Raw genomic sequence first — 24,583 nt, 5'->3', positions numbered from 1 at the left:
TCCAGCTCCTGGCAGAGCCTTAATCAGCCCGCCTCCGCGCCTGGATGCCTGCCACTCGTTAGCCTGATTGAAAACACTGTGGCTCACATGCTAAACACACACAGACCCAAGCACACACAATAAATGCAGATTAATAATATAGGGTACTAATATGTAGAATACTAATATATGCACACAAGCAAATAATGTTAGAGGTGAAAATAATTGGGAAATTAATTATTCTAAATACTGAATGTGCAAATGTAGTACATTTACAGTATAAATACCAACATTCAGACACACAGTAGCACAACTCACACACAGATCATTTTTTAAATTGTCACAGCTATTGTTTAATGAAATCATTGAGAGTAATCATTGTCATACAGCCACCTCACCTTTGGGTTATCATAATTGGACATCCATAGGTAGTTTGTCAGTATGTTACAGTGGATTCATGAGTTTATCACACTTATGTACATTTCCCCGTAATGCAATGTTTCCACTAACAGGACATACACTGTTCTAATATAGCTTGACAAAGTAGTCGCACTGATATAATGAGTTATCCATATGTAGCATGGTAAAAACACATCCCATAATATAACGCAGGTTGACGTTTTTTTGGGATGAATCATGTTCTGGAGGCAGCTCTGCCCCATATGATACCGCCTCCTCTGCTGTTGTCTCATTGCAGGTCTGGTCTGCCCATGCTTCTAAAATGTTTTTAATTTCAACAATAAGACAATGCAATTCAATCAAACACCCTCAAAGATATTTGCTCAATTACAGACACAAAAAGTCTATTTAAAAGACAGTTGAGAAAAGGTTTAGACAGATCCATGTCTTGGTCCCCATTTTTTGGTCATTTTATGTTTCATCATTGGGAGGTAAGGTGAGTATAATCCTAGCAGATTTACAATTTACTCTTTTATTTGGTCTTTTGTCTATGTGCCTTTGCAAACAACTATTTACTTTGACATTGCAACTTTGCGAATAAACATGATCTTCTCTCAAGGTCATCCTGATACACTGATCAATATTTCAACTTGAATGCCTAGCTACGACACAGACATCCAGGGACCTGTGTTGTTGATGTACATGTCTCATTCCATCCATTTGGCCTCACCATCTTATCACGACAATCCCCAGCGTCCTAGGTGCATTAGTTTTGCCCATTATAAACAACACGCAAAAAAACATCTCTCCTTGAGAGCAATAAAGATACAAACAATAAAACATCGCAAACTTAAGTTAATCACAAATAAAAACAAAGTGCTGGCACTGTTTTCAAATAAGTTGTGAGTTACTGAGTAAAGAGAGTAAAATCAATCTGCATTCACATTCAACCCCTCTTTTCATAACTTCTGTGCACTACGGCTTATATCATACCTGGTAATGTAGTCATATTACAGCCCACTATCATCTTTCCGGTCTCTTTCTCTCAGACACGGACACACACACACAGACACAGACACAGACACACACACACACACACACACACACACACACACACACACACACACACACACACACACACACACACACACACACACACACACACACACACACACACACACACACACACACACACGTAAAGGGATAACACTACTTGCTACAAAGGGGCCTTTCCATTCTGTTTCAGCAACTTTCTGTATTAGTATGGTCTTAATACTGAAGTGAAAACGAATGCATTGTATTATTGTTATTATTTCATTAAACAATGCAGCTGTTTTTATCTCAATATCAAATCATTTCTGGGTAACATTTAAGTACCTTACTGTGACTGTTTTCAATTAAAATGGTCAAAAAGAAGGAAAAACAGCTTCTTAGCAGAGAGCAAATTCTCAAGCAAAAATGTAGCTAGGACTGTCTGGGAGTGGTCTGGGTGGGGGAAACTGAAAACTAAGCTGTTATTGGCACAGTTTTGGAACTCTATTTCTTAATGGTCTATTCTTATTGGTCTGATGTCACCAGGCAGGCCAAAACTCCATCCCACCAAAACAGACTGACATTTCAGGCAGTCTTTTCAAACAGCGCTTACACTAAAAGGGCATTATCATCATTTTCACAATATCATTCCAACCTCATAGTGTGGAAATATATATAAAACACAGGAATATCACGTTGACTTCACTGGGCCTTTAACATTCCAAGTGGCAGAAACTGACAGGACTCGAGACCATAGAGCTAAATAGACAGCAGGATGAATGTATAGATACAGCACCCTCTAGTGGTGAGATACAAGAGTCGGCTCTACTCCGACAAGAATGTTACATCCCCAGTTCCTTTTGCATATCCCAATCTCCTTTACTAGAGTGAAGTTAGACACAGGGTTGATGGAAAGGCAAGTGATTATGGCTGATGCTCAGCAGCAAGCCACAAACCATAGGACTACTGGTAGAAAAGCCCACCGTTAGTAAGACACAGACTAGAGCAGCCACCCAAGTCAAAGACTCTTTATATATCACTCTTTACAATGTGTCCAAGTCATAGCAAATGACTGACCTCAGCTTTCTCTAAAATCCAGTGTTTTCATGTTTCTGCTACCATCATCATCATAGTCTCTCTTTCACCAGCTACATTTCTAAAGAAACAGCCATGTTGTCTGTATTCCATGGACAGATACACCACTAACTGGTTCAACCAACAATCTCTCTCATCACGTCTTACACTAGCCTGTACCCTTGGACACCTGGCACAAATAAGGCAATGTCTGTGATAGTGCCATATTGGCAATGTCACAATCACTATGGGTGAGGAAATCACATTGTAACACATGTAACATGCGGTTCGATTTATACGCTCTGCATACAAATACACAGTTTGTCTGAGCGCACTGATATTACATTGTTAGGATATAGTTTTCAGTCATCATGGAATATAACTGCGCCTCCGTGTGTGAGCACAGATCTCTGGAAGAGAGGGAGGGGCAGCAGCAGAAGCGAGAACTGTGCCTCTGTGTTCCGCAGCTCTATGATGCCAATCCAGATAGCAGCGCCCTGACTAGTTTGAAGTTCCCGGCCGTTTGACTGCCTCAGCCAAACCCACCCCACCTCCCTGGATAAGGATGGGTCAAGGGTTGGGAGGTTTGGGACTGGAAGGGGCAGGATTAGGACGGTCAAGACTAGGAGGGTCACACTTAAACTGCGGCCCATTGTCCGAGCCCGTGCCCACGTCCGAGTCGAACAGCGAGTGGTCCGTATCGGGGGAGTGAGTGTGTGAGTGTGTGTGTTTGTCAGAGCCTTCACTCTCCTCCATGGTGTCTGTCCGGGAGAACAGGCCAAAGTCCATCAGGCCTGTAGAAGAGCCCTCGCTGCTGTCAGTGTCTGCTCCGTCATAGTACACGTCCTCTATGTCCACGAACCACTCAGGCCAGAATTTTCTCCGCACGCGCTCACAGAACATGGCCAGGTTGATGAACTCGCCTAAAACACAGTGGACAGGGGACAGAAGAAGTACAGGTTCCAACGTCAGTACTCAAGGAACATTTACATCAGTGTCAGAGCATCGTCTGATTTCATACTCAGACTTTGATTGTCAGATTTTGTACAGTTCGAAAATGAAAAGAGACTGGTCTTTTGTCTCCGATTGTCTCTGTTCTCTAAAGACTGAAACCATGACTAGTAAATGTGCAACAACACTGCACATTACAGTCTTTCACTGTCATCTAGTGGAAGAAGTGGATAAAAAAATTAGGACATTGCATCCTATTCTACACATGCCTTTAAATCTATAGAACAATACATTAGGTACATCATTTGTTATACAATCTTAATAACAACATAATAACACAATAATAACACAATCACAATGCACACTTTTAAAATCAATCAATTATGATGCTTTGGTATTGTGAGTATGAGTAAAACACTTCAACAAGAGGCTGAGAGATTGAACTGACCTTTGATGAGCTGTTCAGGACGTGTGCCGGGTAGTGTCCACATGGCCTGGGCCAGGTGACCAAACACAGCAGCATCTACTGTCGACATCTTAGGCCCCATGAAGTACTTCTTATCTCCTGCAGGACAGATGAACAACTGGGGTCGGTAACAGATATCAACCAACTATCAGTCAAGAGAATACCGTAAGAAAAGCCTGCTGAGTGCCTCAGACTCTTCACGGAGCAGCCTGTAAATTACAAACAAAACAGCGACAGCAACTTTCTATTTAAGATCGCGTATTTTGCAACTCATGATTACATCTTCTGTCGTCGTGGGAAAGACAACTGGTTGCGGTTCAGAGTTAACTTGGATACTAAGGAGATCCTGAGGGAAATCGACGAGTATCAACAGCTTTATGCTATGGAGGAACAACATACTCCATCGTGGAAAGATCCGGCTAACTCACAGAATAACTCTAACCCAACAAAAAAAAAAGAGTACGATTTACTTACCGATTAAGTAGAGGATAGTGCTCTTGCTGGAATCCATGCAACACTTGAAAAGTCACCCCATACAGAACCAATCAGTCGATATAATCGAGAACGTCATCAGAAATCACGCGATATGAATCAGCAGGGCTGCGTGGGAGTTCGGAGTTTAGCCAGAGTGAAATTCTCCAAGGAGAGAACAAGGCGCTCATAGCCAAGGTAATCCTCGATTCCAACATGGATTGTCTACTCAGGGAAAACAGGGTGATGAGGGAGTCGCCACTAGACATACAAAGCTCTAGCATGCGTGAAAATCTAATATTTTCTGGGATTCCTGAGAGTTCATGCAATCCACCTTGAAACTTCCTCTCTAGAGACTGTAAACAAGGTGGCTTTCCACCGAATGCACAGACTTGGAGCGACAAGACCAAGAGTCCCCCGTCCTATCATCTCAAAGTTTGAACACTACCAATGAAAGGAGCTGATCAAAAGCAGGGGAAGTGAGCTTAAGGGGACCAAATTCTGTCTCAATGACCAATTTCCCCGGGAGGCAAACGAAAGTTGCAAGAGGCTGTATCCTGTCCAGAGCAGAGGCGGGAGAGGGGTTAGCGTGCCTTTCTCATTTTGGACAAACTCTTTATAGATGGACAGCTCTTCCAAGACAGTTTCATAACACCATGGCTGTACTAAATTCTACGGGGACGTCAGGTTACGGAAAAAAAAGTATGGGACTATAAAAATACCTGAACACTACGAAGTTGATATGAACCCACACGCAATCAATTACATGCTCGCTTACACATACGGACTTATACATACACACACACTTGATCTCTCTCTCTTCTCCCCTCTCAATTGTTGAACTTTTCTATAATTTAATTCGTTTATCTATCTTTTATATGTCTTTGTCTACATATTTATCTATGTTTACAACAAGCAAGGGGAGGATATCAGAATAGGGACATTGGGGAATAATAACATATTGTACGGGATACATTTGTACTGTAGTGAAGCCGTCTCTATGGTAATGCAAGGTCTCTTTCATGATCATGTGAAACGTCAATTGCAATGGAAATGCTGGGATGTGTTTTTCAATGACAATTATGTTAAAGGTACTTATGATGCAACTATGATGGTGATGGGATAGGGATTACATGCATCATCCTGAATATTAAGGCTATACGCACTTCATGTTACACACATAGACACTCAACCATGCAAATTGGCTGGGTTATTATTTATTTGGACATAACACATTATAGTCTTACTCTTATCCAGACATCATACACGCTCTCACTAAATCACATCCAATATCAAATCAAATTGTATTTGTCACATGCGCCGAATACAACAGGTGTAGGTAGACCTTACAGTGAAATGCTTACTTACAAGCTCCTATTAACCAACGATGCAGTTTAAGAAAATACCAACAACAAAAAAGTTTAAGAAAAACAAATAATTAAAGAGCAATAACAATAGCGGGGCTATATTCAGGGGGTACCGGTACAGAGTCAACGTGTCAATGTGCGGGGGCACCGGTGTCGAGGTAATTGAGATAATCATGTACATGCAGGTAGGGTTGTTAAAGTGGCTATGCATAGATAATAACAAAGAGTAGCAGCAGCATGGGATGGGGAGGGGAGGGGGGGTGGCCATTTGTTTAGCTGTGCAGGAGTCTTATGGCTTGGGGGTAGAAGCTGTTTAGAATACTCTTGGACCTAGACTTGTGGCTCCGGTACCGCTTGCTGTGCGGTAGCAGAGAGAACAGTATATTACTAGGGTGGCTGGAGTCTTTGACGATTTTTAGGGCCTTCCTCTGACACCGCCTGGTATAGAGGTCCTGGATGGCAGGAAGCTTGGCCCCGGTGGTGTACTGGGCCGTACGCACTACCCTCCGTAGTGCCTTGCGGTCGGAGGCCGAGCAGTTACCATACCAGGCTGTGATGCAACCCGTCAGGATGCTCTCGATGGTGCAGCTGTAAAATCTTTTGAGGAGCTGAGGACCCATGCCAAATCTTTTCAGTCTCTTGAGGGGGAATAGGTTTTGTTGTGCCCTCTTCACGGCTGTCTTGGTGTGCTTGGACCATGTTAGTTTGTTGTTAATGTGGACACCAAGGAACTTGAAGCTCTCAACCTGCTCCACTACAGCCCCGTCGATGAGAATGGGGGCGTGCTCAATCCTATTTTTCATGTAGTCCACAATCAACTTCTTTTTCTTGATCACGTTGAGAGAGAGGTTGTTGTCCTTGCACCACACGGTCAGGTCTCTGACCTCCTCCCTACAGGCTGTCTCATCGTTGTCAGTGATCAGGCCTACCACTGTTGTGTCATCAACAAACTTAATGATGGTGTTGGAGTTGTGCCTGACTGCACAGTCATGATTGAACAGGGAGCACAGGAGGGGACTGAGCACGCACCCCTGAGGGGACCCCGTGTTGAGGATCAGCGTGGCGGATGCGTTGTTACCTACCCTTACCATGGGGTAGGTAACAGTCAGGAAGTTTAGGATCCAGTTGCAGAGGGAGCTGTTTAGTCCCAGGGTCCTTAGGTTACTGATGAGCTTTGAGGGCACTATGGTGTTGAACGCTGAGATGTAGTCAATGAATAGCATTCTCACATAGGTGTTCCTTTTGTCCAGGTGGGAAACCACAGTGTGGAGTGCAATAGAGATTGCATCATCTGTGGATCTGTTGGTGCGGTATGCAAATTGAAGTGGGTCTAGGGTTTCTGGGATAATGTTGTTGATATGAGCCATGACCAGCCTTTCAAAGCATTTCATGGCTACAGACATGAGTGCTACGGGTCGGTAGTCATTTAGGCAGGTTACCTTAGTGTTCTTTGGCACAGGAACTATGGTGGTCTGCTTGAAACATGTTGGTATTAGACTCAGACAGGGACAGGTTGAAAATGTCAGTGAAGACACTTGCCAGTTGGTCAGCGCATGCTCGGAGTACACGTCCTGGTAATCCGTCTGGCCCAGCGGCCTTGTGAATGTTGACCTGTTTAAAGGTCTTACTCACATCGGCTGCGGAGAGCGTGATCACACAGTCATCCGGAACAGTTGATGCTTTCATGCATGTTTCAGTGTTACTTGCCTCGAAATGAGCATAGAAGTTATTTAGCTCGTCTGGTATTCTCATGTCACTGGGCAGCTCTCGACTGTGCTTCCCTTTGTAGTCTGTAATAGTTTGCAAGCCCTGCCACATATGACGAGCGTCAGAGCCGGTGTAGTACGATTCGATCTTAGTCCTGTATTGACGCTTTGCCTGTTTGATGATTTGTCAGAGGGCATAGAGGGATTTCCTATAAGCTTCCGGGTTAGAGTCCCGCTCCTTGAAAGCAGCAGTTCTACCCTTTAGCTCGGTGCGAATGTTGCCTGTAATCCATGGCTTCTGATTGGGGTACTGTATGTACGTACAGTCACTGTGGGGACGACGTCCTCGATGTACTTATTGATAAAGCCAGTGACTGATGTGGTGTACTCAATGCCATCGGAAGAATCCCGGAACATATTCCAGTATGTGCTAGCAAAACAGTCCTGTAGTTTTGCATCTGCTTCATCTGACCACTTTTTTATAGACCGAGTCACTGGAGCTTCCTGCTTTAATTTTTCTTGTAAGCAGGAAGCAGGAGGATAGAGTTATGGTCAGATTTGCCAAATGTCTCTGTGTGTGGAGTAGAGGTGGTCTTGATTTTTTTTTGCCTCTGCTTGCACATTTAACATGCTGATAGAAATTCTGTAAAACTGATTTAAGTTTCCCTGCATTAAAGTCACCGGCCAGAAGGAACGTCGCCTTTGGATGAGCGTTTTCCTGTTTGCTTATGGCGGAATACAGTTAATTTAGTGCGGTTTTAGTTCCAACCTCGCTCTGTGGTGTTATATACACTGCTCAAAAAAATAAAGGGAACACTTAAACAACACAATGTAACTCCAAGTCAATCGCACAGGGCGCCAGTGGCGAATTTGCCAATCTTGGTGTTCTCTGGCAAATGCCAAACGTCCTGCACGGTGTTGGGCTGTAAGCACAACCCCCACCTGTGGACGTCGGGCCCTCATACCACCCTCATGGAGTCTGTTTCTGACCGTTTGAGCAGACACATGCACATTTTTGGCCTGCTGGAGGTCATTTTGCAGGGCTCTGGCAGTGCTCATCCTGCTCAAAGGCGGAGGTAGCGGTCCTGCTGCTGGGTTGTTGCCCTCCTACGGCCTCCTCCACGTCTCCTGATGTACTGGCCTGTCTCCTGGTAGCGCCTCCATGCTCTGGACACTACGCTGACAGACACAGCAAACCTTTTTGCCACAGCTCGCATTGATGTGCCATCCTGGATGAACTGCACTACCTGAGCCACTTGTGTGGGTTGTAGACTCCGTCTCATGCTACCACTAGAGTGAAAGCACCTCCAGCAGTCAAAAGTGACCAAAACATCAGCCAGGAAGCATAGGAACTGAGAAGTGGTCTGCGGTCACCACCTGCAGAACCATTCCTTTATTGGGGGTGTCTTGCTAATTGCCTATAATTTCCACCTTTTGTCTATTCCATTTGCACAACAGCATGTGAAATTGATTGTCAATCAATGTTGCTTCCTAAGTGGACAGTTTGATTTCACAGAAGTGTGATTGACTTGGAGTTACATTGTGTTGTTTAAGTGTTCCCTTTATTTTTTTGAGCAGTGTAGACAGCTATGAAAAAAAAACAGATAAACTCTCTGGATAAATAGTGAGGTCTGCAGCTTATCATAACATACTCCACCTCAGGCGAGCAAAACTTTGAGACTTCCTTAGATATCATGCACCAACTGTTGTTTACATAAATGCATAGGCCCCCGCCCCGTGTCTTACCAGAGGCTGCTGTTCTGTCTTTTCCAAAGAGTGTATAATCTGCCAGCTCTATGTTCTTAATGTTGTCGTTCATCCACGACTTGGTGAAGCATAAAATATTACAGTTTTTAATGTCCTGTTGGTAGGATATACGTGCTTTCAGTTCGTCCCATTTATTTTCTAGCGATTGAACGTTACCTAGCAGAACAGAGGGCAAGGGCAGATTAGCCACTCGTCGCCTGGTCCTCACAAGGCACCCTGATTTTTTGCCGCAAAATCTAAATTTCCTTCTCCAGCAAATCATGGGGATCGGGGCCTGGTCAGGTGTCAACAGTATATCCCTCGCGTCCGACTCATTGAAGAAGTACTCTTCGTCCAGTTTGAGGTGAGCAATCCCAGTTTCGATGTTTAGAAGCTCTTTTCGGTCATAGGAGACGGTAGTGGCCCTCATGATTGGTTGAGGGCCATACACAACCTACTTAGATTTACTACATACATATCTTGGCTCAATTTTCTAACATCTGTGGCATTGGCTCACAGGCAAAGGAATGAAACAAATATTGCTAAAAACCTGTTTCTTGAATTCTAAATATCAGACATTTGAAATCTCTATTTTGACCGTCATAATACCTCTTATGGCAGTAACTTTACAAGGACTAATTATGGTAAATTTAGACTGAGAATGGTATGTAGTTATGGTAAAGGGTGAAATAAGTATAGCCAGTTATAATTGTAACGGTTTAGCAAAGAAAAAAGATCAGTCTTTACGTGGCTAAAAGAAAAGGAATATAACATATTATCAGGTGTGAAGGTAAGACCCAGATGCCACTGTCGAATTAACAATGGTTTAATAATCCATCAGGGGCAGGCAATAGACAGGTCAAGGCAGGCAGGGGTCAGTAAACCAGAGGTGGGGCAACGGTACCAGACGGCAGGCAGGCTCAGGGTCAGGGTAGGCAGAGGTCAAAAATCCAGAGGTGGGGCAAAGGTACAGGTCGGTAGGTAGGGTCAGGGGCAGGCAGGCGGGCTCAGAGTCAGAACAGGTAATGGTCAAAATCAGGAGGGCGAGAAAAAGAGAGACTGGGAAAAGCAGGAGCTGAGACACAAAAACGCTGGTTGACTTGACGAGCAAGATGAACTGGCAACAGACAAAGAACACAGGGGATAATGGGGAAGATGGGCGACACCTGGAGGGGGGTGGAGACAATCAAAGATAGGTGAAACAGATCAGGGTGTCACGCCCTGACCTTAGAGATCCTTTTTATGTCTCTTTATTTTGGTTGGTCAGGGCGTGAGTTGGGGTGGGCATTCTATGTTTTTGTTCTATGTTGTCTATTTCTATGTGTTTGGCCGGGTGTGGTTCTCAATCAGAGGCAGCTGTCTATCGTTGTCTCTGATTGAGAACCATACTTAGGTAGCCTTTTCCCACCTGTGTTTTGTGGGTAGTTGTTTTCTGTTTTGTGTGAGTGCCTGACAGAACTGTTGCGTTTTGGTCCACTTTTGTTTTTTGTTTCAGTGTTCAGGCTATATTAAAACATCATGAACACGTACCACGCTGCGCTTTGGTCTACTCCTTCTTCCTCAGACGAACGACGTTACACAGGGTGTGACACATATACTGTTTACAGGAAACTCCCTCTACATCCTTAGATGAAGTTGTGTGGAAAATGGAATGGGGTGGTGAAATAATTTTCTGTCATGGACAAAGGAACTCAAAATGTGTGATGATATTAATTAACAAAAATGTCATTCTGAAGGTGCAAATAGTAAGGAAGGATTCGCAAGGAAGGTGGATCTTTTTGAATATGAAAGTGCATGAAAAACAGATTTGGCTCATTAATCTATAGGGTCCGAATAAGGATGATCCATACTTCTTTGAAAATATTTATACCAAATTATTGAACTTAAAGGCAACAAATGATCAAATCGTTATGGTGGGAGACTATAATAGTGTTAAGTACCTCAATGGACCGTAAAGGAAATCACTCTACAAACTATCATCACCGGGTTTAAGGAAATCAAAATTATTATGGACACATTAGAAATAGTGGATATTTGGAGACTAAAAAAACACAACCTAGTGAGATATACTGTACATGGAGACTTAATCAAGCTCGTCGTCTTGACTACTTTCTTGTCTCTATCTCTTGCATCAAAGGTTAAAAAAAGTATTAATAGGAGACAGAATGTGATCAGACCATCATCTAATTGGCCTTCACATAACTCTTACAGAATTTCCACGTGGACGGGGATATTGGAAATGTAATCAAAGTTTACTGGATGACAATTTATTTTTAACTAAGACATAATTATTTATAATAAAATGTTCAAGTACAATATAGGTTCAGAAAATCCCCTTATTGTTTGGGATACCTTTAAATGTACCTTCAGAGGCCATTCAATTCAATATTCATCAATAATAATAAAAAAGCAGTTTCTGGCTAAAGAGACAAGACTAACATAGGAAATACATGAATTAATAGTACAGGAGGATAGCAATAAAAATTATACTACATTGATACAAAATAAGTTACAGGAAAAACAAAAAGAACTGGAGGAACTTATTCAAGAACAATCTAATGTAATCTATTACAAAAATAAAGCAAACTGAATGGAATATGGAGAAAAATGCACCAAATTCTTCCTGAATCACACTGGAACACTAAGAAAAATAATTTGCAGAAACTCGTTACTGAAGACGGAGTCATCTATGATTCTCCGAATTAAATGTTAAAATAGGAAGCTAAATATTTTAAACAGATTTTCTCTTTTCCGTCTCATCCTCACCCACTGAATGACGATTACTGTACGGAATTCTTTCAAATAATAAAAATAATGGAAAATGAACAAATGTACAGAAGGATCAGTGCCAAATTACAAAGGAATAACTTTTTGAGGCTATTGAATCCTTTCAGTCTGGAAAAACCCCAGGGCTTGATGGCATATCGGAAGAGGTATATCAAGCCTATTTTCATATACTCAAAGCTCCATTGTTAGCTTGTTTGCTTTTTTGCCTTTGTGCAGATTGCCATGTCTCATTTTCGATTAATTGAAAATTATACTTTTTTTTCTCAAAATATCTCTCTTTTTCAAACAAGCATTGAGCTGGCTACAATTTCAATTTCATCCCCCTGAAAAGAGAGAACGAATATTACAACAAATATTATGTTGATTACAGCGGTTGATTACGGTTGATTACAGCATTACCCCAAAAATGGAAGAAGCAGGTGGCAGCGGGAGGAGGTAGGGAACTGGTCTGTCTGCCCAATATAAAGGATCAAAACTGGCGGAGGAATAAATAATAGCATAAATAGGAAAGTATGCCAGTTTCATTTGAGAACCAGGATATTGACAGCTGTGCCATACAGATTGCAAAATAGTTGGGAAGAGATTTGATGTAACGATTCCAGATTCTATTCGATTAGATAGATTGAAATTGTATGTTAAACATCACAGCATATTTGAAAGATATATGGTGCATAGAAATCCGAAGAAGGTTGCCAGCAGAGATGGGTGGGATGGGTTGAGGGAAGCTGAGGGTTCGGATGTGGAATTGGAGACAAGTGGGAGTGGAGTTGCTGGGCGGGGGATAGAGTGACGGTCAAAGATAAAAGTTGTAAAAAATTAAGTCAAAATAAAACATGTCAAAAAGTACATTTGAATGACACTGAGGGGCAGTGTTTTTACAGTGTAAAACATTTAGTGTTTTTACAGTGTTTATCATATATGCATAGTCACTTTAACTATACATTCATGTACATACTAACTTAATTAGCCCGGTTAGTGCCCCCGCACATTGGCTACCCGGACTATCTGCATTGTGTCCCGCCACCCACCACCCGCCAACCTCTCTTTTACGCTACTGCTACTCTCTGTTTATCATATATGCATAGTCATATTAACCATACCTACATGTATATACTACCTCAATTAGCCCGACTAACCGGTGCCTGTATATAGCCTCGCTACTGTTATTTTTCACTGTCTTTTTACTGTTGTTTTTATTTCTTTGCTTATCTATTGTTCACCTAATACCTATTTTTACTTTAAAAAATCGCACTGTTGGTTAGGGCCTGTAAGTAAGCATTCTACACCTGTTGTATTTGGCGCACGTGACAAATAAACGTTGATTTGAGGCTGTGCAGGTGTTTGTACACATGCAATATACACACACTCTCATTCAAATGCACACGTACACAGACACACACACGTAAATAGTGGCATACATGCACTCAAACATATTCAGTTGGCCTTGCTGTTATGATTTTTATTGTCCTTGATGTCTTTTGTTTTTTGCATTGTTGTTTTCCTTTGTCTTTCTCTTTTTTTCTCTTTTGTTCATTTTGTTGGTGCATTGGGGGTGTGGGGGTCTTGGGGGTGGGGAATTGAATTATTTGCTAACTTTTTTTCTCGGGGGGGGGTACTTGGATGGTTGAGTGGCAGCTCTTGGGGAACTGTGGGGGGGATCTTGGAGGGCTGGTGGGAGATCTGTCGACCTGCCCTTGAGCAGGGCATTGACCCTGGTTGCTTCTGTGTGGCGCTCTGAATGGGAGGCTGTTAGATGACTAACGTGATGTGGTTGTTGAACGGCTTCACTGCAAGTATATTATATGTTTTAAATATTCAATAAAAAATAAACTATCAACACCAACCAACACCAACTATTAAACAACTGCCATCATACCCACAGAGAAACACCCAGCCAACCAGTAGAACAGTTTGACGTTATAGTAGTTATATTCAAAGCGTTAAAGTAAATTCCGATCGCACATATTACATTATAGTTTACGACCGTGCAAAAATGTTACGCTAATAATCAATAGACATTCCCTGCTCTTTTCACTACTAAAATACATTTGAAACACATATTGTAGTTGGAAGCACAGTGCATATACAGTATCTCACCACTAGAGCGGAAGAGGATCAAATGGATCTGTGCATAAAGGACATACCCCACTACAAAGTAAATCTTACAGTGAACTTCAAATGACCCCATGTTATAATTGATACCGGATGATTAGGAAGCCTTCCTTAACCGTTGTTCCTCATATCTCCATCATCAGTAGCCAATTCCTCAACACTCTGACAATACTGTGAGAGCACTCAGAAATTGGCTACATCATCAGTTGTTCTTCAGTTGCCCCTAGTCTCTCCCTGAATCCCAAATCATCCCCTAGTCCCTACCACCTAAGCACTTGTGTAGATTTGAGAGGATTGGATCACTGTAAGCAATATGGTTGTTGCTCCATTTTGCTCTCTGATAGGCCAAGGTAGAATTGTCGCTATATTGCTTACACCTGTCCGATCCTCTCATATCTACACAAGTGCTTAGGCCTAAGGGTAGTGTCTAAGGGTTGATTTGGGATTAACCCTCTGTCTACCCCTACCCTCCCATCCCCCTGTACCCCTCCATACATACCGAGCAGTTCGGCCAGTGTGCGCATGTCTTTCTCCATCAGCTTGTAGACTTCCTCCTTGGAGAAGCGTCCGATGCCATGGCCGTACATCTCCCTTTGCACCATGCTGCTGTTCAGGTGGCCGAGGATCCACTTTAGCATGTCACTGAGAGGACCAGTGACTGACAGCATCTTCTGGGTCTCCTCCAGGTTGTCTACCCACTGGCAATAGGCTATTGTCCTGTATAGAAACACAAATATACAGGTTAATGTACAGTCTTATATAGAAACACACAGATGTGTTGTCTACTGGCAGTAAGCTATCATCTTGTATAGTTACACAAACATACCATCAACCCCTCCCATCTATTTCTGAAGACCATCTAGTTTGATTTCTATTTGTCATATATTTTTAACTGTGCTGTTAAACAAAAGTTCTGAACTTACACACATTTTACAGACACAGTATATTTTACATTGGTTATCTTGTTGTTATTAGTCCCACCCTTCAGCTTCACTCAACCCCTCCCCTCCCCTCCCCTCTATCTCTTAACACCATCTATATTGGATTTCTATTTGCCATATTTTTCAACTGGGCTGTGATGTTTCACAAAGTTCTGAAACTTTCTATTCTCATAGTTTCGACAGATTTAGCAAAAATGTTTTACAAACTATTATTAATCGTTTTGATCGACTTTTCAAATCACCCAGTAGTGCTATCTGCAGAGTTAGCTCCAGGTAAATGTTGCAATTCTTCGGCCATTCCTGGATCTGTGACCAAAAATTAGCTACATCTGGACAGTATCAAAATAAATGATCTACTGACTCTGCCACCTCGCAGCAAAATCTGCAGAGCTGGGATGGTGGTATCCCCCATATATATAACATTCTATTGGTTGCAAGAATTTTGTATAATCATTTAAATTGAACAATTCTAAGTTTTGAATCCGGCGTCGTTTTGCGTGTCAATTCATAAACCATGTGCAATGGATTCGCTACATCGAAAATCTCTTCCCAACATTTGAGCTCCCGAGTGGCGCAGCGGTCTAAAGCACTGCATCTCAGTGTTAGAGGCGTCACTAGAGACCCTGGTTCGATTCCAGGTTGTATCACAACCGGACGTGATTGGGAGTCCCATAGGGTGGCGCACAATTGGCCCAGTGTCGTCCAGGTTGGGGTTTGGCCAGTGTAGACCGTCATTGTAAATAAGAATTTGTTCTTAACTGACTTGCCTAGTTAAATAAAGGTTAAATAAATATATTTAATAAATAAAAGTATTTTGCATTATATATGGCACAGCTGTAAATGTTTTGATCCTTAAATGAAACTGGTATATATTTTTCTTTATCATAATTTTCTTTAACCAATTTTGGTCTACAGTTTTCTGTTCCCAAAACTAGAATCTATTACAAACAGAGTGGACTATTTTTATTTTTTAATTTTTTTTATTTGACCCTTTGCCAAAGTATTAAAAAATTGCATTGTTTATAAGGAGTTCAAGTGCAAATTGAGTTATTGCACACTTGCACTTTACAGAGTAGGCGTTCCTTAACGGAAATATGCAAATACATGCTTGAACGCGCCAATAGGATCTCGCTATCTCGTGCTTGGATCTACCCCCTACTTGCTTGTTCTGCCCACTATGACTCATTTGTTCCCATTGGAAACGACAGGCTGTGGTCTATCTTGGGTTAGTTCGAAAAAAATCTTTGCTGCCACTGTATAATGTGTTGTTTTTTTATTTTACCATACCAACTCCATCACCTGCTCCACCACTCTAAGGCAATGAGATCAGAGACATTCTGAATTAATCTTTCACCTTCAGTTATCAGGACAAAAGTAATGAATGTATTGTGATAATTAGCAGTCAGCTCTCTAGTCAAAAAAAGATGGAGCTGTCTAGAAAAGGATCTGAGGGAAAATTTGCTTCAGAGGCTAAACCAGACAAACCTGAGATCAAATCATAATAACTATTTAAATGACTTCAATACCATTAAACAGTGCCCTTACTTATAACAACTTGAGCTCTACACAATAGGAATGGAAGACCAATGACAATTTTTACTAAACCAGACATTGAACCTAATATACAGTACTACACGTACATTGTGACAAACAGCACAATCTCACAGACCAGGGCCCAGATTCACAAACACTTCTTACGCAAAAACATAAGAAGCTTCTTAATTAAGAAAAAAATAAGAAGTTCATAAAATAATTCGTAAGTGCAATTCCTCAACAATATCTTTAGATGTGATGATTTTCTTGCGAACTTCTCAAATATCTCCTTCATTTGTTTGTTGCTAGGCAACCGATTTAGCTAGCTATCTAGCTCGTAATGGCAATCACGTTAACATATTTCCTACAGCGATTACTGTTCTAAGACATGTTCTTGGGTTTAAAATAATCAATACTGAAACTTTCAGATGAAGTTTGTGCGTGAATTAAACGTGTTCAATTGCTTTCATGATCTTATTCTCTCACTGCATTGAGTTTAAGACAAGGGTTTAGCTATAAGAAATAGCGCAAGAAATTTCCAAGAACCTTTTTGAGGAATATCAACTTTGCTTAACTTTCTTCGTAAGTCCATAGCTAAGGAAAAAATGCAGTCAAGAAGAAAAGGCTTCTTAAGAAGGTTTTGTGAATCTGGGCCCTGAGGCATATCTCTGTCACAGAGCAGCCTCCCTCTCCATGTTGGCATAGCAACATCAATCATTTACCGGCCTGAAGAGCTGTATATGATGATCTCAGCATGCTGTAACCTATGCTGCTAACCTCAGCTGGCCAAACAGAGCAACAAGTAGCCCAATAGTCCTGCACAGCCATAAATAACGTAATCAATAGTAAACCTAGCCTGCGAGCGGGAGGGGGTTAAGAGGAGAGAGACTAGAGAAGGAGGTGATAAGGGAAAAAGAAGACAGGAGAAAAACAGAGAGAAAAGAGCGAGCGAGAGAAAGGGAGTGGAAATGAGAGTTATATGAATGACCCTTACTCTACAGCTGCAGAGCAATATAATGGACCCCCCTCCAATTCATTGTTCTGGTTCTGAATGAGATTCACAAGATCTGATGCACAGAAACATGTTACTGACTGATTTCTCACCCTGTAAATATTGCGGAAAAGAGCTTGATGAGCAAGTTTGCACTCACTCCTCTTTTCTTTGACATCCATGCACAGAAACAAATGCTTTTAGATGTGTCATTCATCAGACTACCTCTCCCTGGGCCCCAACCAGGAAAGGCTCAGTCTGCGTCCAAAATGGCACCCTATTCCTTACAAAGTAGTGCACTTTATCAGGAATAGGGTGCCATTTGGAATGCATTATCAGTGACTTCCCAGCAGAAGCCTCACCAGGACAGATGCCCAGCAGTGACTCACCGATAATGTAGACTCCCAGGCATTTACTGTAAGTAAATCCGTAATGTATCTGTGGATGACCACTTGGGAATACTATAGTGAGTGACCTTAGCCAGTCCCAATTCATTCCCAACCCTCCCCTTGGCCCTAACCCTTCAAACTTTGCAGATCTTGAAGGTGGAGGCAATATGGTGGAAGCTTTACCACTACACTGCTTATACACTACATGACCAAAAGTATATGGACACCTGTTCGTCGAACTTCTCATTCCAAAATCATGTGCATTAATGTAGAGTTGTCCCCCCTTTGCTGCTATAAAAGCCTTCACTCCTCTGAGAAGGCATTCCACTAGATGTTGGAACATTGCTGCGGGAACTTGCTTCCATACAGCCACGAGCATTAGTGAGGTTGGGCACTGATTAGGCCTGGCTCGCAATCAGCGTTCCAATTCATCCCAAAGGTGTGCGATGGGGTTGAGATCAGGGCTCTATGCAGGCCTGTCAAGTTCTTCCACACCGATCTCGGCAAACCATTTTTGTATGGACCTCGCTTAGTGCATGGGGGCATTGTCATGCTGAAACAGGAAAGGGCCTTCCCCAAACTGTTGCCACAAAGTTGGAAGCACGGAATCGTCTAAATTGTCATTGTATGCTGTAGAGTTAAGATTTAGCTTCACTGGAACTAAGGGGTCTAGTTCGAACTATGAAAATCAGCCCCAGACCATTATTCCTCGTCCACCAAACTTTACAGTTGACAGTATGCATTGGGGCAGGTAGCATTTTCCTGGCATCCGTCAAACCCAGATTTGTTTGTTGGACTGTCAGATGGGTTAGGGTGATTCATCACTCCAGAGAACGCTTTTCCACTGCTCCAGAGTCCAATGGCTGCGAGCTTTACACCACACCAGCCGACGCTTGGCATTGCGCATGGTGTTCTTAGGCTTGTGTGCGGCTGCTCGGCCATGGAATCCCTTTTCATGAAGCTTCTGACAAGCAGTTATTGTACTGATGTTGCTTTTAGAGGCAGTTTGGAACTGGGTAGGGAGTGGTGCAACCGAGGAAAGACGATTTTTACGAGCTTCAGCACTTGGTGGTCCCGTTCTGTGAACTTGTGTGGTCGGTTGTGCCGTTGTTGCTTCTAGGCGTTTCCACTTCACAATAACAGGACTTACAGTTGACCTGGGCAGCTCTAGCAGGGCAGAAATTTGACGAACTGACTTGTTGGAAAGGTGGCATCCTATGACGGTGCCACGTTGAAATTCACTGAGTTCTTTAGTAATGCCATTCTATTTCCAATATTTGTCTATGGAGATTGCATGGAAGTGTGCTCGATTGTATACGCCTATCAGCAACGGGCGTGGCTGAAATCCCTGAATCCACTCATTTGAAGGGGTGTTCACATACTTTTGTATATATAGTGTACCTATCTAGACTCTTCAGACATGCTAACATCAAGGGTTAAGGGCCAAGGGGGAGGGTAGGGAGCAATTTGTAAACCGCTGTGACATATATGGAGTCACCAATGTAGCAGTGGAGGACAAGGGGGTATATTAATTGACTGAGTCACCAGTAGAGGTGCTCCTCCACCATCTTGGTGACAGCCCGGGACACAGCTCTTTCCTGGGGACTGAGGTTATTGTTGAGGTTGACGCCCAGCTTCTCTTCCAGGAAGTCAATGATGAACTCTGACCCCGACACCTGCTGCCTGTTATACTCAATCCATGGCATCTTGCCCTGCGGAGAGAGCTTCCCATCAAAGTAGTTCTGCAAGGGGGAGAACATAATGGGGTTCAGCACTCGGAAATTGACACACTCTAGTTGTTTCTGAATATGTAGGACTGGTTTCCCAGACTCAGATTAATCCCTGGACATAAAAAAACATGCATGAGGAGAATTTCCATTTAAAGTGCTTTTTAGTTCAGGAATGTAAGCTTAATCTGTGTGCAGGAAACCAGTTCTACTTTTTAAGTTCTACTTTATCATACACAGACTATTGTACCTGGTAGGGCAGGTCCACCATGCGTAGGTAGGTCTCCATCTTGAGGCAGAATGGTGAGAGGCTGGGGACCCCCGTGTTTGGCCTGGAGAACTGGTGAAGGATGATGGCATCTTTAGAGTCCAACTCCTGCTCCTTCCTAGAAAACACCCGGGGAGAAAAAAGGCCAACTGAAAAGATGTGCTATACTGAGGCAACAGCAAACTAGAACACAGGTGGGAGCCCCATGAGATACAATACTTCAAAACAATTGTTTTATCTCTGTGGCAGCCACTTTAAAAGTCATCAAAGTTTGTGACAACAGTACAGCTATTTCCAGGTCAGTTTGTGTTGTGAGAACAATATCATAACTCGCCCTGATTGGAGGAGATCAGAGAGGAGAGAGTAGGATTAGTTGCATCTCTGTTTCAGGCTCTTAGTAATCTCACTGGGAGGATAGGGTCTCACCTGGTGCCTATTATATAATGGTGACACAGCAGCGAGAGGAACTATTCTTCAATTCCCTGAGCTCTGTGTTACAAAGGGCATTTCCATACAAGGACCGATGAGCACCAACATGTGAAGTTCATAGAAGCATGTCAAATGGTTTGTCAAATGAAAGTGAAGACTATATTTTTGAGAAATTAAGGCATATATACATTCTGTTACCAAAAACCCACATATCTTTAAGATGTTTCCTAATTTCTCTCCATAATGAGGGAGGATAATGACATTTCACAGAAGTAACAAGTAAAGGTAGACCTACCAATTAGTTATAGTGTTTCTACTGATATCAAGTTTGTCTATGAATTAAGTCATTTAAAACTCGTAATTCTGTTACCAAATCGGTAACGGAATTATTGCAAAATCAGTAACGGAATTACTGCAATTGAATTGGCTACAATGGGAAATCATACTAGTCACACATCACACTTGGGTCACCTGCTACTGTCCTCCCTTCAACTGGCATACTGTATGTTCAGCACATAACTGTATTTTCCCCTTTCTGTCACCTGTTGGTCAAATCAGAGAGGAAGAGGCGAAGCGAGAAGGTTTACTCCTGTCAAAATCTGTCCATGATAAGCAGACCGATAAGCAGACTGCCTGCCTTCCCGCCTTTGGGACAACAACTCCCATTGTTAGTGCGGAGACAAGACCATCTTGTCATTATATACAGTATCTCACTCAAAGCAAGACTGGGAAAATAGTCTGGACAACCCCTCCCTCTCTCTCTGCTTCTCTCAATCTATTTTTCTCTCTCCAGTTAATGTCACATCTCCCGGCTCTTACTGAAAGCTACCACCTACCCTCTTTTACTGTATAAAGCATCCTCATTGAACGTTGAAAAGTAGTTGGAATTTGGTCAGTCCGCCCTGGCCGGACCAAATCTGAACCAATCAAAGATGTCTGTTTCACAAGTTTGGACAGCACAGTACAGCACAGCAGAGAACAGTAGAGTACAGAATAGTACAGTAAAGAAAAGCGGAGCACTGTACTGTACAGTAGAGCACACGAGTACTGTGCTGAACTCTAGTGTAATGTGCTGTGCTCTACTGTAATGTCCAAACATAGACGTCTATGATTGTTTCAGATTTGGTCTGGTCCGGACCAACCAAATGTGATCTTGTTTGGGGGTGGAGGTCAACACAATAATACCCAGTGTGTAGAATAATACCCAAATATGCAAAAGAAGGATATTGCATATTTCTACATTTGTTTACCTATTCAGGATACAGCACCATGAAAATATGATATTCATATATCCATAATTATCCATTTTTGTATAGTACAGATCATGGACCCATGATGTAATTTAGTTACCGTAATTATATTACCAGTTGTAAATCCACTTCACCTACTGTAGTTCCATAACAAACAAAACAATTCTAACTTAAGGTGTCATGTCATAGCTGACACCTCATTCTATCGGCAGAATATTTTTTTTCTTAATTCTGAGTAGATATTTAACCGATTTTGGAAAACATGGTCCCATTAAAAACTGAGGGAGATTTTTCTGTTACAAAACTTTGCATCTGCACAGTTCTTCCAGTAAATGTGATTTTGTGAAATCTTCTGTGTAAATTGTTCAAAGTAGTCTTTGTGCATAGAGTTGTATGGTTTGTTAAACTTTGAAATGAATGTTTTTGGTTGGCATACATTTTAAAATGACTTCTTCTTTCCTGTAAGTCCAGGGCCTAGGCAAACTGCAAATTGGGTATTTATTTTTGGTGCAGGGAAGTCTTCCAAGAAGTGTGTGTGTGTAATCTAAGTCAAAGCATAATTCTGTAACCGTTGAATTGCCCTAGAACAACCCGTCCCTTCACTATATTTAAGTCACCAGTCTAAACACTCATGCACACAAGTATACACAGATACAATACACCATTTTAAGATAATGAGATAGACATTGAGAGGATAAACTCATCATCATATTACTGACTCCATGGTATTCAATGGGCCTACAGCAGAAGAAAAACTCTAGGATTTGTCTGAACTTCTATTTCAATCCTCTACTACCCTTGAAATCAAGGCCTATGAGGTTAATCACGCTTGTGAAAATCTGATAGAGTCCTTACATTTCCACCCCACAGTTTTTAATAGTGGGTGACTGACACTGACATATATTTTGGCTTTAGTAATTAAACATAGCCTACAGTACAGGTGCATGCTGCCTTGCAATTACTCTAGTTCTTACCTAAATTAATTTCATGAATTATAGCCTACATATGTCCAAGAGAGCAGGAATGGACTCCATCCAAAGTCAGTTACATCAGCAGGCATTTTGTAACACCTTGAAATTCGACTTTAATTTATGGAAATAAACATGGCATGTATATAAATGATAGGCTACTTGGGCTAATAAAATGTGTAGGCTAGATTTTCGGTACAATGGTCTTGCGCAGGACAGTCTACGACAGAGTAAACAACTCACATTCCCACAAAATGTCGCTGTCCATACAACCGTGGTGCTGAAACCATCGAAACGACGTAGGCTACGTCGCAGTCCATTTTTCAATGGTGCGGAAATTCTGGACCGTGCAAAGGAAACACTATTGTATTTAGGCCTAGATACAGGGAGTTCCTTTGAGAAGAATTACTCAAAGGGGTGGCATAGAACACACATGCTGCAGATTTACTGTCAAAATGTAGTTTTCTATGGTAAAAGCATGATAATAGTAGGCTTATGCGACGTGATTCAGCAATGTTTCCAAATTAGGAAATGCAAAACCAGTCCTGTGACAGATTATATGGAGCCACTGTTACAGAATGTACCATAGGCCTAAATGCTTGACTGACGACTGTGTGGGGACAGGAGCGCCATTCATTACGTTAACAATAGGCCTGGATTTATCTTCCTTCTCAAAGATTAAAACATTTAATTCAACAGTAGGCTACAAACGTCTGCTTTCACTAAACATAAATCTTAAAATAGCTCACGTGAGAGGTTAGTAAAGGTAATTCTGACACCATTGCTGCAGTGCTAGAGAAATTCATATTTACGCTCAAGATATGGCACAAGACCTGACGCGTAATTTTCCACATTCCAATATTTTCCGATATCTCCTGTCTTTGCCTCCTTGGGGGGGAACTATATCATCAAACAGCTGCACAATCTAGCCTACAGTGCAGGAAGAGATGATTCCGCGAATATATGAACAAATGTAAACAAAGGACAGCAATATTCTGTTTTTCAGAGATCTGTCAAGAGCAGCTGTTCAGAAGTCACAGCAAGTGCGCACCCCCAGCCACACACATCCAGCCCATCCCCGAGGGTATGAATTATTTTATAATGTTAGATCATTATTGTGAATATTGTAGATTAAGCCTACGCAAACACAGCCTAAGCATCACACAAATGCACACATTTGATCATGTGAACCAATACCCTTGCAGATTGTGTCATTGGAGCATATTGTTTTTTGCCATTGTAGCCTACCTGATGGCAAGCAGCTCGTGTAATAGGTAGGCAGCAGCAGCGAGGAGGGCACCGCCGGTGATATAGATGGTTTTCTTCCACCAGGAATCCGACCCCAATCCCGACATGGTCCCACCGTAGTCCTGTAAAGGGATTGCGACGATATAGCCATAAAGAGAGTGAGTCTCGTCCGAGCCACATATCCCCAAGGGCAGGCTGTGATTCCGCCCGAGTTCAACCACACACGGTCGGGACGAGGCGAAACCAGACCCCCACATACTCTATCAATCGCCGCGTGGCGCCTGCGTCCTCCCGCACACGACTCTCGGCTTCATCAATATGTCACAACAGTCCTATGTTGCATGGTGACATGCTATTTAATATATGCTATCTGCCAAACATTAGAAATATACATATTCCGGCCTGGCTCGGCATCCTCCGCCAGCCCTCGGAGCCTTTGTCTGTTCCAATGGAAACGAGTGGCAGACGGTGAGTACTCCCCTAACATCTGAGCCAACAAAACCACCACACAAGTTGATGAGGATAGTTTGGGTTTATGCTGTTTAAGTTTTTTTATTATTTCAAATCAAAGGCTTTAATATAGGGCAATAGGCAAAGCCTTATATCATGATTATAAAGACATCTGTAAAACACATTGTATTTACATTGATTTCTAAATGCAAATTCAATGGATCAAGCAATTGTGTTGTTTTCTTGGAGCAATGTTATATGGGCAATTTCACTATTCATTGTCACTAAGTCCTGCAATA

At 42.2% G+C, this 24,583-nt stretch overlaps 1 protein-coding gene across 2 annotated transcripts; it reads right to left on the bottom strand.

Annotated features, from left to right (window-relative positions):
- Positions 1–304: 304 nt before the first annotated feature.
- LOC139573983 (failed axon connections homolog) lies at positions 305–24,331 on the bottom strand. 2 transcript variants are annotated; one of them, XM_071398026.1, is made up of 6 exons: positions 23,835–24,331; positions 19,922–20,057; positions 19,490–19,686; positions 14,590–14,807; positions 3,884–4,000; positions 305–3,407 (listed from the first exon to the last, which is right to left on the bottom strand). In XM_071398026.1, the coding sequence occupies exons 1-6, from the start codon at positions 24,089–24,091 to the stop codon at positions 3,055–3,057; spliced, it is 1,278 nt and encodes a 425-aa protein (XP_071254127.1). In that variant the 5' UTR covers positions 24,092–24,331; the 3' UTR covers positions 305–3,054. The 2 variants fall into 2 exon arrangements, with proteins under 2 accessions (XP_071254127.1, XP_071254128.1); XM_071398027.1 differs by lacking the exon at positions 23,835–24,331 and adding an exon at positions 22,830–22,974.
- Between the last annotated feature and the right edge of the window lie 252 nt (positions 24,332–24,583).

Source organism: Salvelinus alpinus, chromosome 4 (assembly GCF_045679555.1).
Source record: "Salvelinus alpinus chromosome 4, SLU_Salpinus.1, whole genome shotgun sequence".
Taxonomy (NCBI): Eukaryota; Metazoa; Chordata; class Actinopteri; order Salmoniformes; family Salmonidae; genus Salvelinus; species Salvelinus alpinus.
Note: the sequence above shows the minus strand (reverse complement) of the source record. Positions and strands in the feature narration are given on the sequence as shown.

Excerpts from the sequence above, each read along its gene's own strand:
- LOC139573983 (XM_071398026.1), bottom strand. The coding sequence starts at position 24,091 with ATGTGGGGGTCTGGTTTCGCCTCGTCCCGACCGTGTGTGGTTGAACTC. Across the intron at positions 20,058-23,834 it reads CACGAGCTGCTTGCCATCAG|GAAGGAGCAGGAGTTGGACT; the intron begins GTAGGCTACAAT and ends GGTGTTTTCTAG. Across the intron at positions 3,408-3,883 it reads TCCTGAACAGCTCATCAAAG|GCGAGTTCATCAACCTGGCC; the intron begins GTCAGTTCAATC and ends ACTGTGTTTTAG.